The sequence below is a fragment of the Corvus cornix genome, chromosome 19, assembly GCF_000738735.6.
Source record: "Corvus cornix cornix isolate S_Up_H32 chromosome 19, ASM73873v5, whole genome shotgun sequence".
Lineage (NCBI taxonomy): Eukaryota > Metazoa > Chordata > Aves > Passeriformes > Corvidae > Corvus > Corvus cornix.
This window is the reverse complement of record NC_046348.1, coordinates 5,058,216-5,081,243: the sequence shown is the minus strand read 5'-3', so window position 1 is coordinate 5,081,243 and position 23,028 is coordinate 5,058,216. Positions and strand designations below refer to the sequence as shown.

General features: G+C 51.7%; 1 protein-coding gene across 1 annotated transcript; it reads right to left on the bottom strand.

Moving 5' to 3' along the window:
• Positions 1–115: 115 nt before the first annotated feature.
• Positions 116–21,342, bottom strand: YWHAG (tyrosine 3-monooxygenase/tryptophan 5-monooxygenase activation protein gamma). The gene is made up of 2 exons (XM_039562857.1): positions 21,074–21,342; positions 116–3,643 (listed from the first exon to the last, which is right to left on the bottom strand). Exons 1-2 carry the CDS (start codon positions 21,158–21,160, stop codon positions 2,987–2,989), a joined length of 744 nt encoding a protein of 247 aa, XP_039418791.1. The 5' UTR covers positions 21,161–21,342; the 3' UTR covers positions 116–2,986.
• Positions 21,343–23,028: the final 1,686 nt, after the last annotated feature.

The window sequence follows — 23,028 nt, the reverse complement described above, 5'->3', positions numbered from 1 at the left end:
CGCGGATCCTCTGCAGCAGCGGAAGGGAGGCGGCCCCAGCAGCAGAACCCAGGCCATTCGCGAGCCCCCCCCCGTCCCACGGAGCCCCCCAGAAAGTCGAGACAGGCGATAACAATTAAGCAGCGCTGACGTCAGATCTGTAAGTTTATTTGCTCAATGTACGACGGCTACATAATGACTCACATTCATGATATTCCATCACTGAGGAAAAACTGCTAAGAATGGTCCGTGTGTGAAATAATTCCTTACAGAAACACGGAGTTGGAAAAATAATCACTGATTAGACCTTAAAAATAGTTCACTGCATAACATGACAAAAAGCACAAACAAAGGCTCATTCAAAGAACACAGTCATTGTTCTCCTACACTGTAATAGTTATAATTTCACCATGACGAACACCAGACATTAAGATTAAGCTAACACTGGTGTTTTCTTTTGCTTTTTTTTTTTTTCCTTTTTAAAAACAAAATCATATATAATTGCATGTCACTATAGCAACATCCATAACAGATCAGTTTGTTACGATCACTATTTGGTAGAGCAAACTTTACCCCCGAAAAAAAAAAAAGGAAAGAAAAATAAATTAAAAAACTTTAAAAAATTTTTGAAGACTATTTTGTCATAGGAATACATAACATCTACAGTATAAGTTAATAAATTTCAAGCTACTGTATAGAAATACGACACTAGCATGCACAATATTGTATCAATAGAGTAATGGAGCAGTAATCATTTCACTGGAGAGACAGTATCATAGGCAAGTGCATCTCTTAAAAAATGAAAGAAACCATTCAAGCTGCTTAAAAATCAAGTCCCTGACCCCCACTCCGTTTTTAGCCCTCTTGTGCCATCTCTCCTGCATAAGTTTCCTAAAGCAGCCAGAGCAAAAAGCCAAAAAGAGTAGTAATTATTTGGGGAAAAAAAAAAAAAAAAGAAGATAGGTTTTGTAATTCCAGTAAAACACTTCCAAATTATACAGCTGGGACAACACTGCTCACGGGACACGGGGGTCAATGAGAGGGAAGCCTAAAGCATCTCCCGGTCCCGGCACACACCGGCACCGCACGCCCCTCGCTGCGGGATGCTGCGCCCCGAATTCCCTGCGCCAGACTCAGAGCAGGGGGAGCCCCGGCCAAAACAAAGCCGTGCCGGGGCAGGGCCGGGGGCCGAGGCGCTCCCGGGCAGTCGGGCAGCGGCTCTGGGCCGGCGGGAGGGGCTGGAGCCGTGTCCGTGCCCCCCGGCAGCGGGAGCGGCGGTGCCGTGTGTGCCACACCACGACGGACGCGCCGTGTGGGGCCGGCTCTCGCAAGGGACAGGGGAAGCCTGGTTCCAAAATCAGCGTCAGAATCGCGACAAGGAATTAAAGCACGAGCGCGGTTTCTCCTCACTGCGCAGCGCTGGGGGAAGCGCTGCAGGGCGCAGCGCTCCGCGGGCCAGAGAACAGCAGTGAACCTCCAACAACCATGGAAAAAATCAAAATTAAAGCTAAATTTATTCAAACTGGGGTAAGTATTACCTGCTAGGCAACTGAGATGCCCCGACTCCCACCCCCGGCCAGATCAGACAGACTCGGAAAAGGTTTTGCTAAGAAGAGAACTAAGTTCCTGGGCTCCCGATGGTGGATAGAAATGTCTATGATTGTAGCTCTTCCCTTGAGGAATTTCTCTACCAAATTAGTGTCTAAGCTCCTGAAGTTCACTCATTACACCACAAGCTTCCCCAGGAGAAAGGAAAACACACCCGGCTTCCCTGGTGACAAACAAGGGAGCCCTGGGTGCCGGAGATCTGCTGACAAACCTCATGGTACAGTGGGAGAAAGTCAGGCAGAGTGAAATGGCAGTGCAATCCCTGAGGAAGCAGCTGTGGCACCTTAAATCAGGATGGTCTTTTGAAATACCAAACACAGTACATGACATACAGACCTGAATGCTCTTTTTTTTTTTATTTTTTTTTTATTATTTTTTATTTAAGTGGCATTTTTAAGTTTAAACACTTCCCCCTTTATCTAATTAAGTTCTTAAACCTTTTGCTGTGGACTTAAAATAGTTGAAACAGCCGCTAGCCAAGCACCTGTTAAGCTGTTGACCAAAAAACTAGAGCAGCTTTGATGTTCCTCGGGCGGGCGGTCTTCTTGCCTTGGGCGACACAGAATAGCTAAAGCCAGTCCACAGGCGAGGACTGCTCAGGAAGGCAAGCCAAAAGAACTAGCAAAAGAAAGAAAAACAGACAATCAAAGGCTTGATGTCATATGGCTGTAATGTAGAAATACTGTAAACTGCAATTTAGTGTTAATACTGTAAGCTACCCTAATAAATATCTCAATCAAAAAAAAAAAGGAAAAAAAAAAGGAAAAAAAAAAAAGATTGGATGGCCTAAATCCCAGGGCTTTGCGAGCCCCAAATTCTTTAGTTTTGTTGGTTTTATTTTTAATTCCTTCTCAATTTGGGGATTTGCAGCTGCGCCCTGGCAGGCAGAGCGCTGCAGAGAGAGGCCCCGCGATGTGGTGCGGGCACACGGCACCTGGGCTGCGGAAACAAACGCTCGAAGCCTTACTGGAACCACAGAACTCCCTTTTTTTTTTTTTTTTTTTTTTTTTTTTTTGGTTGTTTTTGTTTTTCTTAATGTTTTTGCGTTGCTTTCCTTAAAAACGAGGGCCATTCCATCCACGCGAATTCGTCTTAAAACCCTTTTTATTTCTAGCAATAAAGTTAAATTAAAGACAGCTCCACTTGTATTAATAATCTACAGAACAGTCCATATGCCAGTGAGGCTGCTATTCCATACCAGCACAGCCAGCCTGACTTCCACTAGTGGTGTTTTGGCAAAAATGTCAACGAGGCAATCAAAGACAGGTTGTGGGGGGCCTCCCTGGGAAGGTGTCCCCTCCCTTTCCCTCCCCCACCCCGGACCCCCCCCACTCGTGGGAAAAAAATAAAGACTGCAGTAGTTAGCATCAGCGTGCGGCTGCCAGTCCATCGGGGGGGTCTAGTTGTTGCCTTCTCCGCCGTCGTCGTCTTGCTGATCGCTCGTCCAGAGCGTTAGGTTGTCGCGGAGGAGCTGCATGATGAGCGTTGAGTCCTTGTAGGAGTCCTCGTTGAGGGTGTCCAGCTCGGCAATGGCGTCGTCGAAGGCCGTCTTGGCCAGGTGGCAGGCCTGCTCCGGCGCGTTCTGGATCTCGTAGTAGAAAACCGAGTAGTTAAGCGCCAGCCCGAGCCGGATGGGGTGGGTGGGCTGCATGTGCTCCTTGCTGATCTCATGGGCTTCGCTATAGGCCTTCTCTGAAGACTCCACCACGGTCGCCCTCTTCTCCCCGGTGGCCACCTCGGCCAGGTAGCGGTAATAGTCCCCTTTCATCTTCAGGTAGAAGACTTTGCTCTCGTACTGCGTCTCGCTGCAGTTCTTGATCAGGTAGTTGTCCAGCAGGCTCAGCACATCCTGGCACACCGCTTCCAACTCCTTCTCGATCTTCTCGCGGTAGGCACGGACCATCTCGATCTTCTTCTCGTTCCCATCAGCAGAGGTCTTCTGCTCGATGCTGCTGATGACTCGCCAGGACGAGCGCCGTGCCCCCACCACGTTCTTGTAGGCGACGGACAACAGGTTCCTCTCTTCGTTGGACAGGGGCTCGTTCAGCTCCGTCACCTGCATGGGGAGAGGGGGAGAGAAAAGAGACACTTGGGTTAAACCCCAGTTGTTTGACATTCCCATCACACCTCTGGGTGTTCCTGTGCATCTCTAGACAGAGGCAGGAGGAGGCAGCCGGCTCACAAAGTCCTGCTCTGTCATCCAGCTCTGTCATCTGCTCCCATCCCTGCAGGAGCCAGCTGGGAAATCCTGCTGTGGTCCAGACCCACAACAAAAGGAGCAGGGGTTGGGTTTTACTTGAGAGATCAGCATTTTCCAGAATGAGAAGAATCTTCTAGGAAGGAGATGACTTTCACCTGTAGGATGAGAGTCGGGCTTGGTGATGCAGGGGAGAGGGACAGTCAAAGCAAGAGGGAGGAGACGGTCCAGGGTTACAAGCTGCATGGATTAACACCACCAGAGCTACGGGGTGCTCATCTTCTCTGCTTCCCATGAGCACAGGGCACGCTTCAGAGACACCCAAAGAATCTATGAGACAGTACAATTACAGCTGCCTCAGGCACCTGCACAGAGGAGGATTTAAAAGCTCACATGGCAAGGGGGAAACCCCCCACTCGATTTTCCTCACTGAGGTTAACGGTGTTAACTCACACCATCACCTGCCTCATGCACCTCAAAAAAACCAAAGGCATTATGAAGATGATGAGCACAGAACTCCCTCAGTTACTTGGGAAGTATCACTCGGTACCACAATAATCCCATTCCAGTTCCCACAACACCATCACTGGCTGGAGCCACCTGGGCAGCACCTTTGGCCAAGCACTACACCAGCTTCCCACCCCCAGGGGCAGGAGAAGCCCTTGGAGCAGACAGGACACCACAGGGCAGCTCCACACAGCTGCTCCCCTGGGGCAGTTACAGCTGCCAAGTGGCACTTTGAGCCTGGGCATGGCCACTGTCCCCTTTCCCCCAGGACACATCCCCGCCCCACATCCACACCCTGGCACAGCCACCTGGGAATCAGGCCAGCAGAGCAGGAACCTGTGAGCCACCTCACGGTAGTCAAGGATTAGGTAATGGTTTGGACGTGAAAGGCTTCTGCAAATACTGAGTCACTTTCACAAGGATCTGTAAGGACAAGGTTTGCTCTCGGCCCAGATAACCACGTTTATGGTGGGGATCAGGAGGCCAAGGGCTCCTGCTGGGAGGTGAAGGATGGCCCAGCCCAGGACCTCACTTGAATGGCCTGGAATGACTCACACTTGCTCACACCGTATTGACCTGCATGTTCCAGAACATCCACTCCTCCTGCAGCTCTTCAGCCATGCTCTGGCTAATGTCTCCTCCCAAAACCAGGCTACAGCTAAGCCTGGTTCCCCCACAGCAAGCAGAGTCTCTGATCAGACCCCCTCCAGCCCTCTCCCTCAAGAAGAGGCAGCAAGGAGACCCTCCACTCCCACGCCCGCTGTTGTGTGGATCTGTGCTGCTCCACGGGATGCTCTAGAGCCTGGCAGAGGAGCAGCAGACATCCCTTTTCCATATGGAAGAGGGTCTTCCTGTGCAAACCAGCACAACTGCTTCTGCTCCAGGGAAATGGGTGTCACATTAACGAGGGCAAGATCTCCTGGGACTATCAGCAGCCGCCAGCGGCGCAGGACAAAGAGCACAGGGCAGGGTGCCAGGGCAGCTCCGGGTGTTCCCGCCCAAGGTAAGCAGGGCAGTGATGCCTGGGCCATCCTGCAGCTCCTGGTGCCAGGCTAACCCTCACACCCCCTCTCCCAGCCAGGACAATGGTGGTGACTGTTCAGCCACAGGGCTCTGGGATCCCTGTGATATCCTGCTTCCTGCAGCTGGGCCAGGCAGGGCCCAACCACAACGTGCCCAAATACCCGTGGTGACACACTTGTATGCTGCCTCCAGCCTGCCTGGTGCTCTGAGGTCTCTACTCTGCAGTTTTGCAGAATGTCTCCCTTCATTCTTCCCTCTCAGTGACACCTGCACAAACATATAGTAATGATTCTGTGAGTTAAAGACATCTTTGAGAGCATAACAAAGGTGTCCTCCTGCCCCAGAGTTTATGGGTTGCCTGTCCTCAGAGATACTAAAGACTCCATCAGGTTACCTGGGGTCTTGTTTCACCTAAGCTGCCCTGTTTTCAGTGAGGGATTTGGAACTAGAAACATCCAGAAATCCCAGCCTGAATTATTCTCTTCCAGCTGTAAATGGAGTGTCCAACACCAACAGTCATACAAGAGACTCAGTGATTCCAAGAGTTTCTGTCCTGACAGGGGTTGTGGAGACTGATCACCACATGCAATCTTGCTTTTAGCAAGGTGCTCCCAGATAAGAGACACCAGTTTTGAAGTGAGGACCAAGCAGGTGATTTAAAGCGGCCCCACAGCCACGTCTGCAGATACTTATCACTTCAGGAAGTAGATTTACCTCCTCTCACCAGAAGAGTCTTGCTGGAGGACAGATTTATTAAAACTACAGGGAGTTTAGTGGGATTAGCTTTGCCATAAACATTTTAAATGCGAAGCTATTGAGGATTATGGAGGAAAGTTGCCTGTCAAAATCCTTTCAACAAACTGGCTGACAGATGGAAGGTACACCTGTGTAGACAGCAGATTCCCCCAGAGAGCTCACAGGGAACTTGTAAAAGCAGGAAGGGAGCCTTGTTAACCATGTCACTGCTCTCTAGCAGGACCCAGACTCCTAGGAAGGAACACTGCAGAGACATGGCCAAGATGTAACATGGGTGGGGACAAGGACCACGTTCCTCAGCACCGGGAGAGGGAAGAGGCTGTAGTCCCACACATTTCAATTCACAACTGAGCCGAGGGAGGAAGAACAGAAAACCATCTGGCTCTTGCATTCCCAGCAGGAAGAAAATGCAAGATGCCCAGGACACAAGGTATCAGACAGCAGGGTACACTGAGCTGCCTTATCAGAGTCAGAAAAAGGCGGAAAAGATGGATCCCAGGTTCAGCTGCCTTTGAGGACACCCCTGCCCTCGGTCTGCCCAGAGCTGCCTGCTGCCCCTCAGCTACAGCCAAGAGCCTGCTGCCCACTCGCCTGTGCTGGCATTTCCTGCCACAGCCCCCTCCACACTCCAGACTGTGCAGTCACTGTCACTCTGCTCTTCCCACAGCACTGCACCAGTGCCCATCTCCAGCAGAAACCACTCCAACACCTCTGCACCAGCCTGTCACGCGCATGTGGGGCTGTGCCTTCTGTGTAGCCTGTGCTGGCCAAACAAATGCTGATTTTTTTTGTTTTCTTACACTGCAGGATACCAAAACAAAGTGAGTTTGCCACAGGCAAAACAGCAGGTTCTGATATACTGAATTTGTAGCGTTGCACTGAATGCCTTTGATATAACATCAAATAAGGCAATATCCCGCATCAGGCCTGGATCACACTGTAGCAGTCACATTACAGAAGGGCAGAGGCTTCCCCCTTCTTAACCCAGACCCTGAAGAGGTCTCACCTCCCCAAAGAAGGGCAGTGCCCTGATCAGGTCCCCTGATGCCATTTCCAGCACTGTTAGATGGAGTCAGAGACTTCAAATAGCCAAAGGAAAATCTTAATTTGGCATTGGGAGGGCTTGGCAGGAGCACAAAGCCATCAGCCCCTGGCTGGAGGTCTACCTGCTCTTTGGGAAGCTCAGTCAGTTTGGAGTTTTACTTCCCTGGCTGCCAGCAGAGAACAGCAGAATTTGCTCTGCAAATCTCAGTAACTGTCCAGCCTCATCTCACTCTTGTGCCCACAAAGATTGGGGAGAAGGGCAGGAGATGCATAAGCCTGAAATGGTGTCAAGTCCTGGATGTAGCATAAACACCCAAGGACAACGAGCTGACCCACATGGTGGAAACTTGATAGAGGAAAGTCTTTTAGCTATTCTGGAAAAAAAAAAAAAAGGAGAACACACCTGCCAGGAGCAGACTGCACAAGGACACCCAGGCAGGGAGCTTGGCATGGAGCAGTCCATGCTGCCAGGCTCTGGCTGGGAGGCACATTCCATTCACTAAGCTTGAGGACACTAACAGTTCCAGTCCCACCAGTTCCTCTGATGGCACAGTGTCTGCACCACCAAGACTCAAGTGCCCTTAAGCCATGGGGAAATTCCATCAGTTCCCGTTGGACAAAAATAACTGGGAGTTTAGGGTTTATACTGTTTGGGACACCAGAGGCTTGTACAAACCCAAGCCCTCTGATTTGCAACAAAGCACTGCAGAGGCAGCACCATCTCTGAGAAGGTTTTCCTGATTTCTCCACTACAGCTGGAGCTCTGACTCAGCACCCTGCCCAAAATCTGGCAGGCTCCCGGCATGCCCAAGGCTCACATTGCAGCCAGGGAAGGTTCAGCCTCACAAGGAGAAGCCAGGGAGCCAGCAAAACTTTACCTGCCCCTAATGTCTAGGTATGTGAACTCCAAAAACCCAAGGGTCGGTTCTACAGCGCCTTCTTTCTGGAAGTATCCCAATTAAGAGGCTTTGGTGAGACCCATGGGGAAGGTCTGTGCCCAGAGAACAGCAAGATAGGTTGGTTAGGGGCTTATCCCAGGACTCCCATCCTCCACTTCTCACCTTGCATGAGTAGGTCTTACATATACATCAGGAAACGCTAATTTTTGAGGTCCCTTCAGTGACTGCAGTGGAGATCCATCACAGGACGTAGTTCTACCTGTTTATCCTTCCACACTTTTCACTTAGTTTGATAATTAAGTGCCCACCCATTTACGGCTTCTGCCTGGCTTTGATGTCTTATCTTAAAGCAGACAGCACTGGCAAGCTGAGAGGACCCAGAGATCCTTCCCTGGGGAATACCATCAACATCTGACAGTTTAACCCATGTTATAAACCTCAACACCTGCTCTTCTTATTGCCTAAAAGAGAATCCGAGTCCTTCAAGACATCAGACACCTACAAAAGAGCAAAGCTTTCCTGGAGAGACAGAGACAGTCATGAAAAACTTCAAACTGTTCACTGAGAACAGCTTTTAAAGATCACCAGAGCTCCTCTCCCACCACGATACACAACATCCATCCCCCCTTCAGCACTCGTGCTTCCTGTTCTATCTACAGCTCCTGCACCATGTAATTAAGTTTGTTATCTCTCCACACAAACCCCAGCAAGCACCTTGTTTTCCTTCACATGCAGCTCATCAGCCTGAGCTCTGGCCTGAAGGTCCCCTTCTCTGTTTCATTTTTTGAAAGGCAAATGTGCTTTTGAAACAATGTTCTGACCAAGTCCAACCCTGAAATTCCTTCTTGGTCTGTAGCCACTGGCAAGGGGAGCAACCAGCACACAACCCCTCCAGGCTCAGGCAGCTGAAAAAGTTCACAGTACCTACAGACATGTCACCTTCTCCCCCATATCTCCAGCTGCTGTCTCATGGTGGGACCCCACCACACATGTGCAAGGGCAGGAGGACATGGCCTCAGGCTGTGCCAGGGGAGGCTCAGGCTGGACACCAAGAGGAATTTCAACAACACAAAGGGCTGTCAGGCATCAGAAGGGGCTGCCCAGGGAGTTGGTAGAGTCCCCATCCCTGGAAGTATTCAAGAAATGACTGGACATGGCACTCAGTGCTCTGGTCTGGTTGACAAGGTGGTGACTGATTAAAGATTTGACTCCGTAACCTTGGAGGTCTTTTCCAAACATAATGATTCTGTGACAAGACCACCTTCCGCAGTCCGAGTGCTGTCATTTCAGAAGGTCATGATTGACATGCTGCCTGTTTTTTCTGCCCCCAGCTTGCCCTAACTTGAAGAAATGGCTGCCCTCAAGCACATGAAATTGTCACCATTACCCAGCAGCCTGGTGACAGTCACGACTCGATGTCACACAGCCTCACCAAGAACAGCTTCTCCCCAAGCGCCAGAGCGAGCTGTCCTACAACTCCATCGCAGCAGTCGGAAAGATGCTTTTCTTAAGCACTGTCCTACTTTGGCAAGGTAGGCGTGTGTTAAACCAGACCTAAATCTAAAATGTTACCAGATCGGTTTGGGTTCTTTTCCCGTGTTGCCTCGCCTTCGCCCCCATGTCACACTTCCGAAGTGGAAGTCACACCATAGCTGCTTCTTTCCTCGCTGACCCCTTCCGCTGGCCTCTGCTCATGTTTTAAGTCAGTGTGGCCAGGGGGATTTTGGGCTGTAGGTCGAACCCTTCCTCTCATCCTAGACAAGACCAAAAAAAGCACATGCAGGCTGTGGGCAGATACAAGTTCCCCACTGCCTTCTCCTTTGTCTGTTTCAGTATGAATGATCACCTGCTAGTTCCCGTTTTCTAAGCTGGCAGGGCCAGTTCACATCACAGGACAGCAGCTGAGGGCACATGGGATGGCTCTGCCATTACATTTCAAATTGCTCCCAGTGCCTCAAGGACCAGTGTCTGCAGAGAACTATTTACTGCTTGTAGCCCAACTGCATCTCAGAGGCTACTCAGGCGCTCTAGACACCAATTAGGATTTCTGCATGTTCCTACATTTAACAGCAGCTTTCATCCCACTCTGCAGCCTTTATTACTTCAGGCGACTTTGAACCACCCAAGACAAAGTCTTCAAACTGGGAGATGTGGAAACCAAGAGCTCATTTATTTCATTGGCCTTTGTAGCTTAATAACTACATGTGATCACACTACATTCAGGTTTGATCAGTCCTTGGAGCCTGCAGACCTCCTGCTCCAGTTTCAGTGTGGCCATCATGGATTTCAGTTAGAGAAAAAGCAAGTTTCAGCTACTTGGATCATTTTTGCACATGAAAGGTTGAAGGGAGCCAAGGTGAGAAAACCAGTGAGAGCAGCAGAGCCCTGAGCTTCTCCATTCAGTGTCTGGCAGCAGCATTTCATGTACCAGCCCTTATCTGCAGCACTGCAGTCCCAGGACTTGGTCTAACGACTCCGGGGTTTTTCTGCTACAGAACACCTGGGTGCCATTGATTTGTGTCCCCAACTTCTTCTGCAGCTTGAGATAAGGCAAACACGAGGGAGCATCTGCCTGCCATGGCTATTGTGGACGGAGAGCAGCCCAGACACATCCCAGTAACCAACTGGAAGGAACAACCCCAGCCTCCCAGTTTTGTGCATGCTCAAGTGTGGAGCTACAAACCATTTCTGCGTTAGCACTGCACAGGTTTGTTGCAGGGAGCTGCTCCTCTAGCCAATATGTGCTTTTTGAGCCAGGAAGGAATTATGCTCAAGTTTTCTTGTCTTCCTTATTAACACCCTGATTCTCATTAGCCTTAATTAAGGCTATTAAACGAGATTCTGAAAACTGGCCGTAGAACAACTTGTTTCAACATCTTGCTGCCTCTACCTGCCTCGTACTTATTAAAAACTCTCAGGAAAAATGATTGATTGACCTCTGTTGGCCTAGTGCCTTCCAGCCACCAGATGGAGAGAGCAGCAAGTCCAACCACATCAGTCCCAGCATTTCAGAGGATTGTCACTCAGGGCTCATCGCACCGTCTCCGGCAGATGGGATACCAGCACCTTTGCCTGCTAACTACAAAGCAACAGAAGGGATGCCAAGCTATTCCTTCCCCGGGATATGGCAGGCTGGCAGCATCGTCTGCCCACTGCTGCGTTCCTGTGAGTGCCTCAGCAGCAGCCCAGGATCACCACCACCTTTCTCCATCACCCAACAGCTTGGGGAGCTCTCCTGCATTGGATTATCTGCTCTGTTCCCTGCTGAGCACGTGGATGACCAGTGCCACAGTGTGCCGCTGCCATGAGAGCTCAGATGCACCCCTGGAGCTCACAGCAAGTTTCAGGAGCTCAGAGTTGATCCACTGATCCTTTTGGAAGGAGAATGACAATTCATGGCTGCTCTAGGCTCTTCTGGGCTGCATTAAGTTTCTCCAGGTGAGAGCTGAAGAGCTCTTCAAGAGTAACTGCAGCTCTTTCCTCAGCAGCATTTCTGTACAAGTTTAAAGATTTGGATTTTCCAAATTTCTGTTCAAGCATTATTCCTCAGAAAATTCCATCTACTCACAGGTTTTTGAGCTGAAGCAGCCATCCAGAGGATGGCCACCGGACATTTCTAGAGTCTTAAGACTTGGTCAACGCAGAAGAAGATGGGTTTTTTTCTCTCCAATTCATGGTATAACAAACCCAAGCTAGACAGATTTCAGGGACTCTCTAGATAAATGTACCAAGTTTCATGTGGGGAGGGTGTTTAGTGCTGCTGGGAGCATTAGCTGCTTAAAGATTTACCTCACAGCTTCTAAGGGCACTAATCTGGCTCAGATCTTAGTGCTTTCCTGCTCACCTCCAGCCCCACTGCCAGGCACTAAGAATCCTGCCACCAGATCATCAAATCCTCCCCAGAGCATCAAGTGCCAGGGCTTGTCCTTAATCAGGGGCTCAAAAAATGCCTGTGCCCATGACCTCTACCTAGCTGAGCCAAGTGAAGAGAGAAGACATGATGTGCCATGGGCAGCACATCCCAAGGCTGAGAGCACGTTCTGGTTGCTGGGAGAGCCTGTTCCCAGGTCTGCTGGAGCAGGATGAACTGGGCAATTCCTGGCTGCTGGCATGGCTTCCTTTGGCACAGCAGAGCCACTGCTGCTATGGCAGCTGCAAGCTGCTGCTCCCAAGGGTGAAATGGGAGAAGCTGCAGCCATGCAAAACTCCCTGCAGTGAGCATATACGTTTTTACCTGCTCCATGTCACTCCCCCAAACACTTTGGGAACACCTGGTTGTTGCACATCAAGGTAAGGTTCTGGAAATATTAAAAAAAAAAGCACCTCACAAGATTTTTGCTCTAAGTGTCTTGGTCTGCAGATCCAGCAGTTCCTTGGTGTCTCAGACGTGTTTTACCAGATTAAGCAAGAGATTCCCAGAACACCCAGGTGGATTCCTGCATGCCAGCTCCACGATAGGTTTAATTTCTGCATCAGTGAGTAAGGTGATTATCCCTCCTTTACCCTCCCACTGCTTCGGGGATTTCAGGCTTGATCTTACACACCTCTAGCAAAAGCAATTTTATTTAATTTCTTAAATGAACTTGCAGAACAGAATAAAGTCAAATTTTTGCTCTGACAGTTTTCTGGAGCACTGCAACCGATTTTAAATTACAAGGAGGGTCACTTTACTATCCTAGATCCAACTGTGGGTTTAACTACCATTGCCTCTTCTGAAGCCCAAGGGACTCCCACCACAGATTTATCTCAGTTCATCACAGGTGACAGAACCCCTCAGGCACCGATGTTGTCTGACACCACCAAATGCAAGAAACCAAGCTCCCAACTTCTAGGTAATGAAATATTCATCCCATGTAACAAAGCCCAACAGCATAAACAGGCAAAGCTCCAACACCTGCCCCAGCTGGGTGTAAATCAAAGGCTGTTAATCTTCCCCAAGTTCTCATTCACTGCTGAATACTAAGCATTAGCCTTTTACAAGTAGAGATCTCCTACAGCAATTGCTGAGTGTGTCTGTTAGCACATGGCACAGCAACAGCTTCTCCACCTACTATTAATAAACTTTATGCTGCTGAGCACCACAACTGTCCAAACAACATGTCCATCAGCAGCCTAGTTAGCACTGAAGCTGAGACTTCTCGCTGGTGTTTTTCTAGAGCCTTGCTGAAACCATCTTAGAGAGGAGTCAGAAGCACACTGACACGCCAAGTAGCTTTGCTTGGTATGTAAGCAAAGACACATCCCACGGAAGCCAACCCATCCAGCAAGATCAGAGGGAATTTGCAAACAATTAAGGAATGGTTTGCACTTGGAATCCCTGCAGACTTGCGCTCATCCAAGTGCAGCTGCCTCAAACACCCATAGACGGACTCAATTCCAACATCTCCTTTAGAGAAGAAAAACATTAAGTACTCTAATCCCTAATCTGGGGATCACTTTAAGGGAATCTCATGCCATCATCAGTGACATGTTCTCTGGTTACTCTCCTACTGCAATTAACTAATGCACTGCCCCTGGTCACTAGATCACTAGCCTGGGGCCAAAAATCAGGTTCGTTTAATATTTAATTGAGCATGTACTGGGTCATGTCTGAGATGTGACTAAATCTGGGTTAGCACAGAAAAACCTGAGACTGGGGGAAGTTTGCCCTTAAACAGGCAGACAAAGGCTTTTGTTTGGCCAGCTACACGAGGGCTTTGCTTTTGAGAGACAGTCTTGTCAATGTTTCCTGCAGCCCAAGGGCTGCTGCCTCATCATTTCAGCTCCATTTTCCAGAATTTACCATTTCTGAGATTTCCCAGACTATATCAAGTTAACCAGTACTGCAACCAGCATGAGACTCCTGGGTGAAGATCAACCTTTATGATTTACCAGCCCCAGCAGCTCCCAGGGCTCCAGCCCACAGGAGAGACCAGAAAGACGCAGCAGCTCAGCCTTACTGTCAGTGTGCACTCAGAAAAAATGGACAAAGCCATCCTGCTGCTGAACTCCTCCCCCAGGCACGCTCCCCACCCCAGAGCCATGGGTGGGAATCCCACATCTTGACATCTGGATTCTGGAGCGAAGAGTCAGGCCTCTTACTTAAAAAAATAAATAAATTTAAAGAGCAAAATTAAAGTCATTTTGTCCACATTTTCCTTCATTTTAGGCTGGCAGGATGGACTTTGCTCATTAGATCAATGGAAATGGGGAAAAACATTCCCACAAAGCCATTTTGTTCCCATGGGGAAAGAAGAGTTCCCCCACCTTCAATGACTGAAAGCTGCACTGGCAGAAGCACAGGTAGAGCCTGGCAGCCAGCAGAACGTTTTAGCTCAGTGCCACCAGCACAAAGCTGGCCACCACCATTTATCTGAACAGCTTCTTCAAGTCAAGCCAAAGGTTTCAGAGGCTGAAATACAAAGCCACCAAAAATCCAGCACACTGACCAATCCATAGCTACCTTCCCCTTGTTTTTAGCTGGTTTCCAGGCTATTGCTGCCCAACAGTGACCATCACTAGTCAAATTGAGTCAATACTTTTGTTTCCACTCAATTTTTGCTTCCCAGACAGGGCAGTTGCTATTTTCCAGAAATGGGAGTTGCCATTTCTTTGCAGTCACGTGAATCTAACACTGGGGAGCAAGACTTCAGCTAAGGACCAGTTCGGTTAGTCACCTTTCCAGTAAAGAGCAGAAGTTGATGAAGGCTTTCAGCTTTTCAGAAGGAAAAGACAAAGGCTTGACCAGCAAAGGAAAGAAGGTTTAAGCTGGCTCCAAACCAGGTAGCACAAAAATACTCCTCACAGCATCAGCTTTGGAAAAATCTGTCTCGAGCTGCAGAGCACTGAAGCGTAGAAGAACGCCTGGAAGCATCAGGGGTGCAGAGACACATCACATCACAGCTTTGCCACGGTGAGGTGGAAGATGATGCCTGTGTCCTCTCAAGACTGTCAATGGAGAAACGCTTGGGAAGCCAGGCAAATCCTGTTCCACTGTGCTTTGTACTGCAGTTATTCTAATATGCATTCACATTTCGCTGGCAGCTCAGGAGGCAGAACAGGGCAGAAAAGCACAAGGCAGAGTCCTAAATGCCCCAGGCATTGACCCATCTGAGGAAAATCTCCCTCAGGTCAGACTGGAGGTATTTTCCAATGCCTCTTTCCCTGTACCTGCCTCTGAACAGCCCAGTGCTTGGCTGGGACACCAAGCAGCCAGCTCTGGTCTGAACTAGTCTGACAGTCCTCCTGGCTCTTCCCTGCCAGACTGGAATTGAGCTCCCAACACACACCACTCACCTCTGCCAAGGGAAAAGCAGCACCAACAAGTTCAGCAGTGCTCCACATCCAAGGACACGTCTGAGCTCAGAAAAAGCCACCGCCCAAAAGGCAGCTGATTACTCAAGCACTAGCAGTTGGGACACACAAAAGCTTGGATTCTTTATTTTTCCTAAGTATGTAGCCTTGCACACAACTTCTCTGCATGGTTTACTTGGCATGAAGCTGCTCCAAATAGAAGCTTAAGAGTTCAGTCACAGAGTTGGTGCATTAGGCCCTGCCAGATGTGTCACCATCCATGGAGGTTTCTCCAGACATCAAGTCATGGCCACCACTCTCCTCCCCAGCCCCTGCTCCATCAGCTGCACCCTGAGCCATGTTTCTCCTCGTATCCTCAAGAGCAACAGCTAGTAGATCCAATTAACTACAGGCCTGCAGAGGTAGTAGAAATACCAGGCTTTGAAAAATCCTAGTCCTTAGGATTGTGACCTTGGGGTCACTCACCAGCCTGGAAATAAAATCCAGGCCCCTCCATAGGCTACTGGGGACCATCAGGTAGCTTTTACTCCACCTCCCTAGTCTTAAGCTTGGCAAGGCTGAGACTGCTTATTCCTATTTGGAAAGCCAAGCTGAGCATGCTCCTGAGCAGCACTAATGCTACTGGCCCAGGCCCAAGAAAAGTGCTTCAGTAATACACATGAAGAAGAGGAAAAAGTACAGTGGGGATCCTCAATTTAAGGAAAATCTTAATTCTACCAGCCCCAGAAGCTGAGGAAGAACCAAGTTTTTCATCTCCCCGATCACAAACCAAATCCCAGCTGCAGGAGGCAGAGGGATACACCACAGTTATGTGGACAACCCTCATTACTCTTGAAAGTACCGTCCAGAACATCCATGAGAACCACTAAGAGGATGCCAAAGACATCATCCAGTTGCCAAGAACAGTGTATATGCTGCTAGATGCTGGAGTTTTCAATCCAGGAAACATTTTTGGAGCTGAAGTTCTGTGGTTGTCCCTAAATTGCTGTTCCTGAATATTCCAGCAAGCCCAAGTACACATCATCAATGTCTGAAGAGTTTATTCCAAAGAGTTTAGAGCAACTTTGGGATCAGCTGGTGAACAAAGCTGGGACAGATAGGGCTTATCCACTGACATTATGAAGCTTATTTGGTGTACTAAAACAATTGACTCTCCTGTGAACAAGCCATCTTTATACACAAGAAGCAGCAAATAAAGGTGGTTGAAAAAAAATTTAATATATCAAGACAACTCACACCAATCTTTTTGCACTTTCATGGTAGACATCATTCAACAGATCTACTGGATAAGGCCAAATAATCCAAGGGTTCTTGGAGAGCCCTTGCCCAGAGTTTTACTGTTTCTATGCCCCCAGGCATAATTCAACTGCAATATTCTCCATCACAGTCTCAATATCACTTTTGTTTAGTTCAAGAAGAGCTATTTCCAATCAAATCCACCCTGGCTGCTACACTTGGCCAACTAAGAAACCCAGCATGGTCTTGTAAGTCAGTGACTCTTCCTAAATGGACTAAATAAGAACTCACAGGAGCTCAAAGTGGAATTTCTAAGAGCTTGAGCTGCTGAAGACTGGCCAGTTAATGTGAGCAGTGTCCACTGCAGTCATGTACAGGGCATACTGCTAGCTGCCTGTGGCTTAGGTGCAGATGTGACTCAGCCTACTGCTATGAGGTCCCAAGGCCGAGTCATACAGAGACAACCCCACACTGTGAACACTACAAGGTCAGAAGAACAGGAGCTCCTGACAGCCACCATCCTGTCCTGACCCCATGGACCTCCAGGAAGGAAGCCTCGCTCATGAGTCAGGCTGTCTCCAATCCCTACCACCACTGGTCTGGAGGCACCACGAGGCTGGGCAGCCTTCAAGACGCCTGCGCAAGAGCATCAATGTTGCCATTAGATGCCAACGTCTAATGACTGCAACATCCACCTCAGCACTGGGAATGGTTTCTCCAAAGCCTTCCCCAGCCCCCCGGGAAGTGCTACTACAGCAGCTCGCACTCCTTGCTCCCCTCCCACCATCACAGATGGCCTGCCCAGCACTCCTCCTGGAGAAGCCTTTCCACACCATCTTTTTGTCTGTCTACACTGCGAGCAGAAAGCAGCTAATCATCCCTGCTCTGCTCCCTGGGGACTCTCCAGATAGGATGGATTTGCGTTACTACCCCTTTTTCCAAGGGTGAGCCTGCCGTCTGTGTGAAGCCTTGCTATCAGCACTAATATGCTGGATGTGGGGGATGATAACATGCCCAGCTGGTGACCATCAGAGGAGAAGCCCACATACCCTGCAATTTCCCATCCTCATGCTCCTCCTTCATCCACAATGGCCATTTACTGCACCAAGGTGTGGTGTCTAAAGCTTGGAGCAGCCATCTGCTTTCCAGCATCTCCAACATTCCCCCTGCACACTCACCACAGGTGGTGGTTGTCACGTACAGCACAGCCACGGCCCTGCTGCAGAGGTTGAGTCCCCTTAAGTCAAGCAGCCAGGTGCTCCCCTCACAGGGCCCCATACCTACACCACACATAGGTGCAGTGCAGTATTCTCCCCACACGCTTTTAAAAGGCGACTTATTTCCTGCTTAAGTTATTGCAATCATCTTGTTTATTCACCTGCACATCCCCTCAACATAAAGGTCTGTGGGGAGGCATGTGCTCTGCTGCCTGGGCAGCACTGGCCAGGGGCTTGGCAAGGGTCCCACCTCCGGAAAGCCTCCAGCAGCACCACTTTCCCCAGCTAATGGATATTGATCCCCAGCCCTGCTGTGGGCTCGGACAGTAAAGCTCGTCCTGAAACTGAATCAGACAAAAACGCATCTTGCTCCAACCACCAGCACTGTGGGAAGTGAAACCGCAGCAAGCAAGCCCAAGGCCAAATGTCTGACTACTGACCACCCTGGGGACTGGCAGAGAGCTTTCCTGTCCTTCAACACCTGATAGGGCTGATGGCATCCCCAGACAGCGCTGAGGTGACAAGGGACATGACCAAGGTCATGCAGCCATACCCTCGATCGATGGGCCCAGCCCTGCACACTTCCTGGGTGTGGTATCACCTTCTGCTCCCTCTGGTAGGTGAAGGGACCATCTGCTGCATTTTCAGAGACCCCCAGTAAACCTGCCCCTTTTGGGGGCTGAAGGAGCAATCTTGCTCCTGCAGCAGCAACATAATTGCAGGTAGCAATCAGGGGCACTGGCAGCTAGCACTTGCAGGAAGGAAGGAGCTAGAAGTTATTATATATAAATAATATTTTAGAGAAACTATTGTGATCCCAGACATCACTGGATGAATCAGCGAACAGCAAGAACCCCAGCACACCATTTCCATTTTAAACCATTAACACAGCACAGAATCCCAAGCAGGCAGGGCTGAGGCTGAACAAGCCACCCAGCTGCCCCATGTGAGGCAGCCACCAAAATGCAACGGTGAGATGAAGCTGCAGGAAAAAGAGCCTCTTTTATGCCCATCATTGCCACGACAGGTTTGAAAGGAGAACCATCCAGCATTTCTCAGCAGGGTGCTAGGGAAGGCTAGGTTTGGAGGGCAGGATGGCTCTGCATCACCTTTGCTAGGCGCAGCCCGCATGCTCTCTGCTACCGCCTGGGTGCATTGCAGCTTGGACCATGGCATATGACATCACTAGGCGTTGCTACGGAAATGAGTGCGAGGTCATCAGCCTCCCGCACAACCGGGGCTGGGGGCTGGGCAGCGCACGGGGACGGGGATAACCGGCTGTGACACGGCTGTGACATGCCCGTGGCCACCGGACCGGCCGTGCCGGAGTTGGGGCAGCGCGGTGCAGAAAGGAAGAACAAAGCTCTGCCTTTTGTTTGCTGGTGAAGGGAGGCGTCAGCGCTCCCGCTGGGGATCGTTTCCTTACGGCCAAACCACCCGGCAGCTGATAAGAGGCGTTAGCCCGGGTTACTGTTTCACCAGGGCCCGTAAGGGCTAGAAGGAAAAATCACATATATGAGCTCTTAACAACGCCTTGGGTTCAAGCACTCCGCCCGGGGAAGCAGGCTAAGAGAAATTCACAGTGCAACACGGCTGTGAGACCCGGGCATATCCCTGCTGGCTTTGTCACAGCGGCTGTATTATCCGTAGGAAATGAGCTGTAGGATCTGCTCACACAGCAGGTTTTGCTTTAAAATGAATAGATGCCGCTATCAGAAAATGGTATAAAAGCCACAGTGCAGCAGAGGGACAGCCCGGCTGGTTTAATGTGATAATATCTCGTTCCGATTATCTGTATTTCATTCCTTGATAAGACATCTCCTCCCTCCCCGGGCTCAGGCTGTGACAGTTTTGTCTGTTTGATAAATGCAAGGTTATTGACAAAATGGTGCAATATGGGCAAACAGAGCTGCACCCACGGCAGACTGCGACATTCCCAGATCGGCATTCACTTTTCATCAGCCGAGGAGGACACCCCAGCTCCCAGCAAAGGTTCAGACCTGACTAAGAAGACAAACATAAAGAACAGTTTTCCCCTTTAAAGCACCCCCTCCCTCCCTCCACCCAGTCTAGCCTCTCTGCAATATGACAAATGCAGAATCTTCTGGAATGACTTGATCCTGCCTCCCACGATTGCTTTGTTTGCAAGATCAGATCAGAGATATGTTTTTTTTCCCCTTCTTATATTGTCAAAATGTCAGTATTGAAGGGGAGCGTTCAGTGTCACAAATCAGATCAGCCTGCTATATGCAGAGTCTTTATTTTAAGAGCGTGAAATGAATACAACATGACTCAATTCATAAATCTCCAACCAAGAGCAGTAAAAATAAGAGCTTTGGCAGTGAAAGAGCTCCCGATCTTTGGGGTCAGGGGCACACACCAGCCCCGGCGACCACGCGTGGGAAGGGATGCACGGGGAGGTATTTCGGCAGCGGAGAGAGATGTGCACGCAACCCCCCCCCCCCACCCCCCGCCGGGTCCCCCCTGCCTCGCCCCACGGGGCCCCGAGCCGGTGTGACCCCCCGGGCAGCGCCGCACCCCCGGGCTGGCTCCTCTGCCCCCCCACGCTGAGGCAGGGTGGGGACAGGGGCCATGGGAGGGGATGCGTGGGGCAGGCAGGGGGGGCCTGAGGTGGGGGCAGAGAAGAAATGGGGCTGGGAGGTGATGTGGGGAGCTGCAGGGCTGCGGAGGCAACGTGTTCTAAGGCAGAGGAGAGGATGTGGGGGTGCTCTAGGGCGGGGAGGGGGATGCGTGGGGCAGGGTGGGGGCAGCAGGGCAGGGGAGAGGGGCGGGGGGGGCAAAGCGCGGGGGTTTAGAGCAGGGGAAGGATGGCGGGCGGCTCTAGGGCAGAGAGGGGGGATGTGTGGCACTGGGTGGGGGCCCCAGAATAAGGGAGAAGATGCGGGGGGGTTCTAGGGCAGGAGAGAGCGATGTGTGGGGCTGGATGCGAGCCCCAGAACAAGCGAAAGACGTGGGGAGGGGGCTTTAGGACAGAGGAGCAGGATGCGTGGGGCTGGGCGGGGGCCCTATAGCAAGGGAAGGGATGCGTGGGGGGCTCTAGGGCAGCGGATGGGGGTCGGGAGAAAAGCAGAGTAACCCTGGATCGGGAAAAGCAGCGAGAACGGGACTCAGCTGGGAGTGTCGGAGGGCGAGGGACCGGGGCCCTCACACCCCCGCGGCCCCCCCGGCCGAGCCCACCACCCACCGCGGGGAGCAGGCGGGAAGGGCGAGGGGAGCGCGGCCCCGGCAGGGCAGCAGCAGCAGAAGGGCGTGTGTGTGTGTGGGGAGCGCGGCGGCCGCGGGACGGGACTCACGTTCTTCATGGCGGCCGCCATGTCGTCGTATCGCTCGGCTTGCTCGGCCAGCCGGGCCTTCTGCACCAGCTGCTCGCGGTCCACCATCTTCGCGGGGTCCGGGGGGGAGAGGGGCGAGGAGACTGCGGGCTCCGGGAGGAGGAGGAGGAGGAAGAAGGAGAGGAGGAAGAGGAGGACGAGGAGGGCGCGGCGGTCTCGGCGCTGCTGCGGCTGAGGCGGCGGCGGCGGCTGCGCCCGGTGCTGTGCGCGCGCCGCGGGCCACCACAACCCCCCTGCGCGCGCCCCGCCCCGCCCCGCCCCTCCCCCGCTGCTCCCTCCCACCCCCCCCCCGCTCGCGGGGCACGACGGGAGATGAAGTCCTCAAGTGCGGAAGCGGTACTGAGTTCACACGGCCCAGCGCCTCCCTCCAGGACTACACCTCCCGTCGTGCCCCGCGCCAAGACCCCGCCCCCTCGCCCCCCTGGGCCCCGCCCGTGCTGATTCACCGGAGCCCGGGCCGGGTGGGCCGCGGAGGGCGCGGCCCGCGCCGGGGGGAGCGGGGAGGGGGCCGCGGGAGGTACCGTGGGACGGGCGGTGCTCGGCATGGAGCTGCGGGACAGCGCCCGGCACGGGCCTCCGCAGGGCAGGGACGCACCCGCAGGGACGCACACTCCCAGCCTGGTCCCGCTCGTGGCCCAGGAGCCGTTCGCAGCATGGACACGCTCAGGGTGTGGACGCTCCCACAGCCCAGGCACGCTCGCGGGTGGACTCGCACGCAGAGTGGACTCAGACATGGCTCAGACCCGCTCAGAGCCCACACACAGCGCACACAGCCTGTCCTCACCGTGCCCACTCACAGCCCAGGCCCACTCACAGCCCCACACGCTACACACAGCCCGGGCCCGCTCATAACCCACGGTCACTCACAGCTTGACCCACTCACAGGCTGGTCTCAGAGCCTGGGCCCACACACAGCGTGGTCCCACTCACGACCAGACCCACTCATGGCCCTGACACACTCCCATCCTGGCCACACTCACAGCCTGAACCCACTCACAACCAGATCCCACTGAAAACCCTGATCCACTGAAAACCCAGACCCCCTCCCATCCCAGTCTCACTCACCATTCCCCCTTGGAGACCTTGCCAGTGTTGCTGCACCTGGGGTCTCTGACACTGGGACAGTGCTGGGCCAGGTTGCGGCGACACATCTTGGGGCAAAACCCTGCTTTCCCCTGCCCCCTTTTTCCCACCATGGCCAGGGTCCTGATCCACAGAGGAGATCATTCCCACTGGAGAACAACACCGGATAATGAATAATGACAGCCACCTTGGGCACGCAGTGCACTCACTCATGGATAACCCACGGGATGAAAACACGTCTGCTCCGGCCATGTGGGGCTCTGCTACATGGGGAATGCCATTGGGAGTCATAAGACATCCCACTTTCCTAAAAAATCTGTGGATAAAGTGACATTGAGAGGAGGCTGCAGCACTGGGAGAAATGAAAGGGTTTAATGGATCCTGTTTTCCTAAAAATCCTCTGGATAAAGCGACGCTGAGAAGATGCTGTGGCACTGGGAGAAAGGTCTAACAAACAGAGTGATCCCAATGGAAGCACTTTATCCTGGTTGGAGAGAGCCAGGCAGTGCTGATGCACAGATGAACACTGTCCTTTATGTGCCACATGTCCCTGGCCCTTCCCAGTGCCACTGTCCCCACGCAGGTGCTTTGGGAAGGTGTGGGGATGATCTCGGAGGATTCAGCCATCCCACTTGCCAATCCCTGTGCCCTGTGGTTTCCTTCTGCGACCTCACAGGAGCCCTGGGTGGCACTGGGACGTGCCGGTGTCCTCAGGGCAATGCTGTGGCTGTCCAAAGCCCATGACCCACGTGGGTGGGGACAAACTGGTTTGGGAATGCTGGTGGTGGTGAGCAGCACCCTTTTGGGGCGAGATCTCCGTCTTTGTCGTGGGT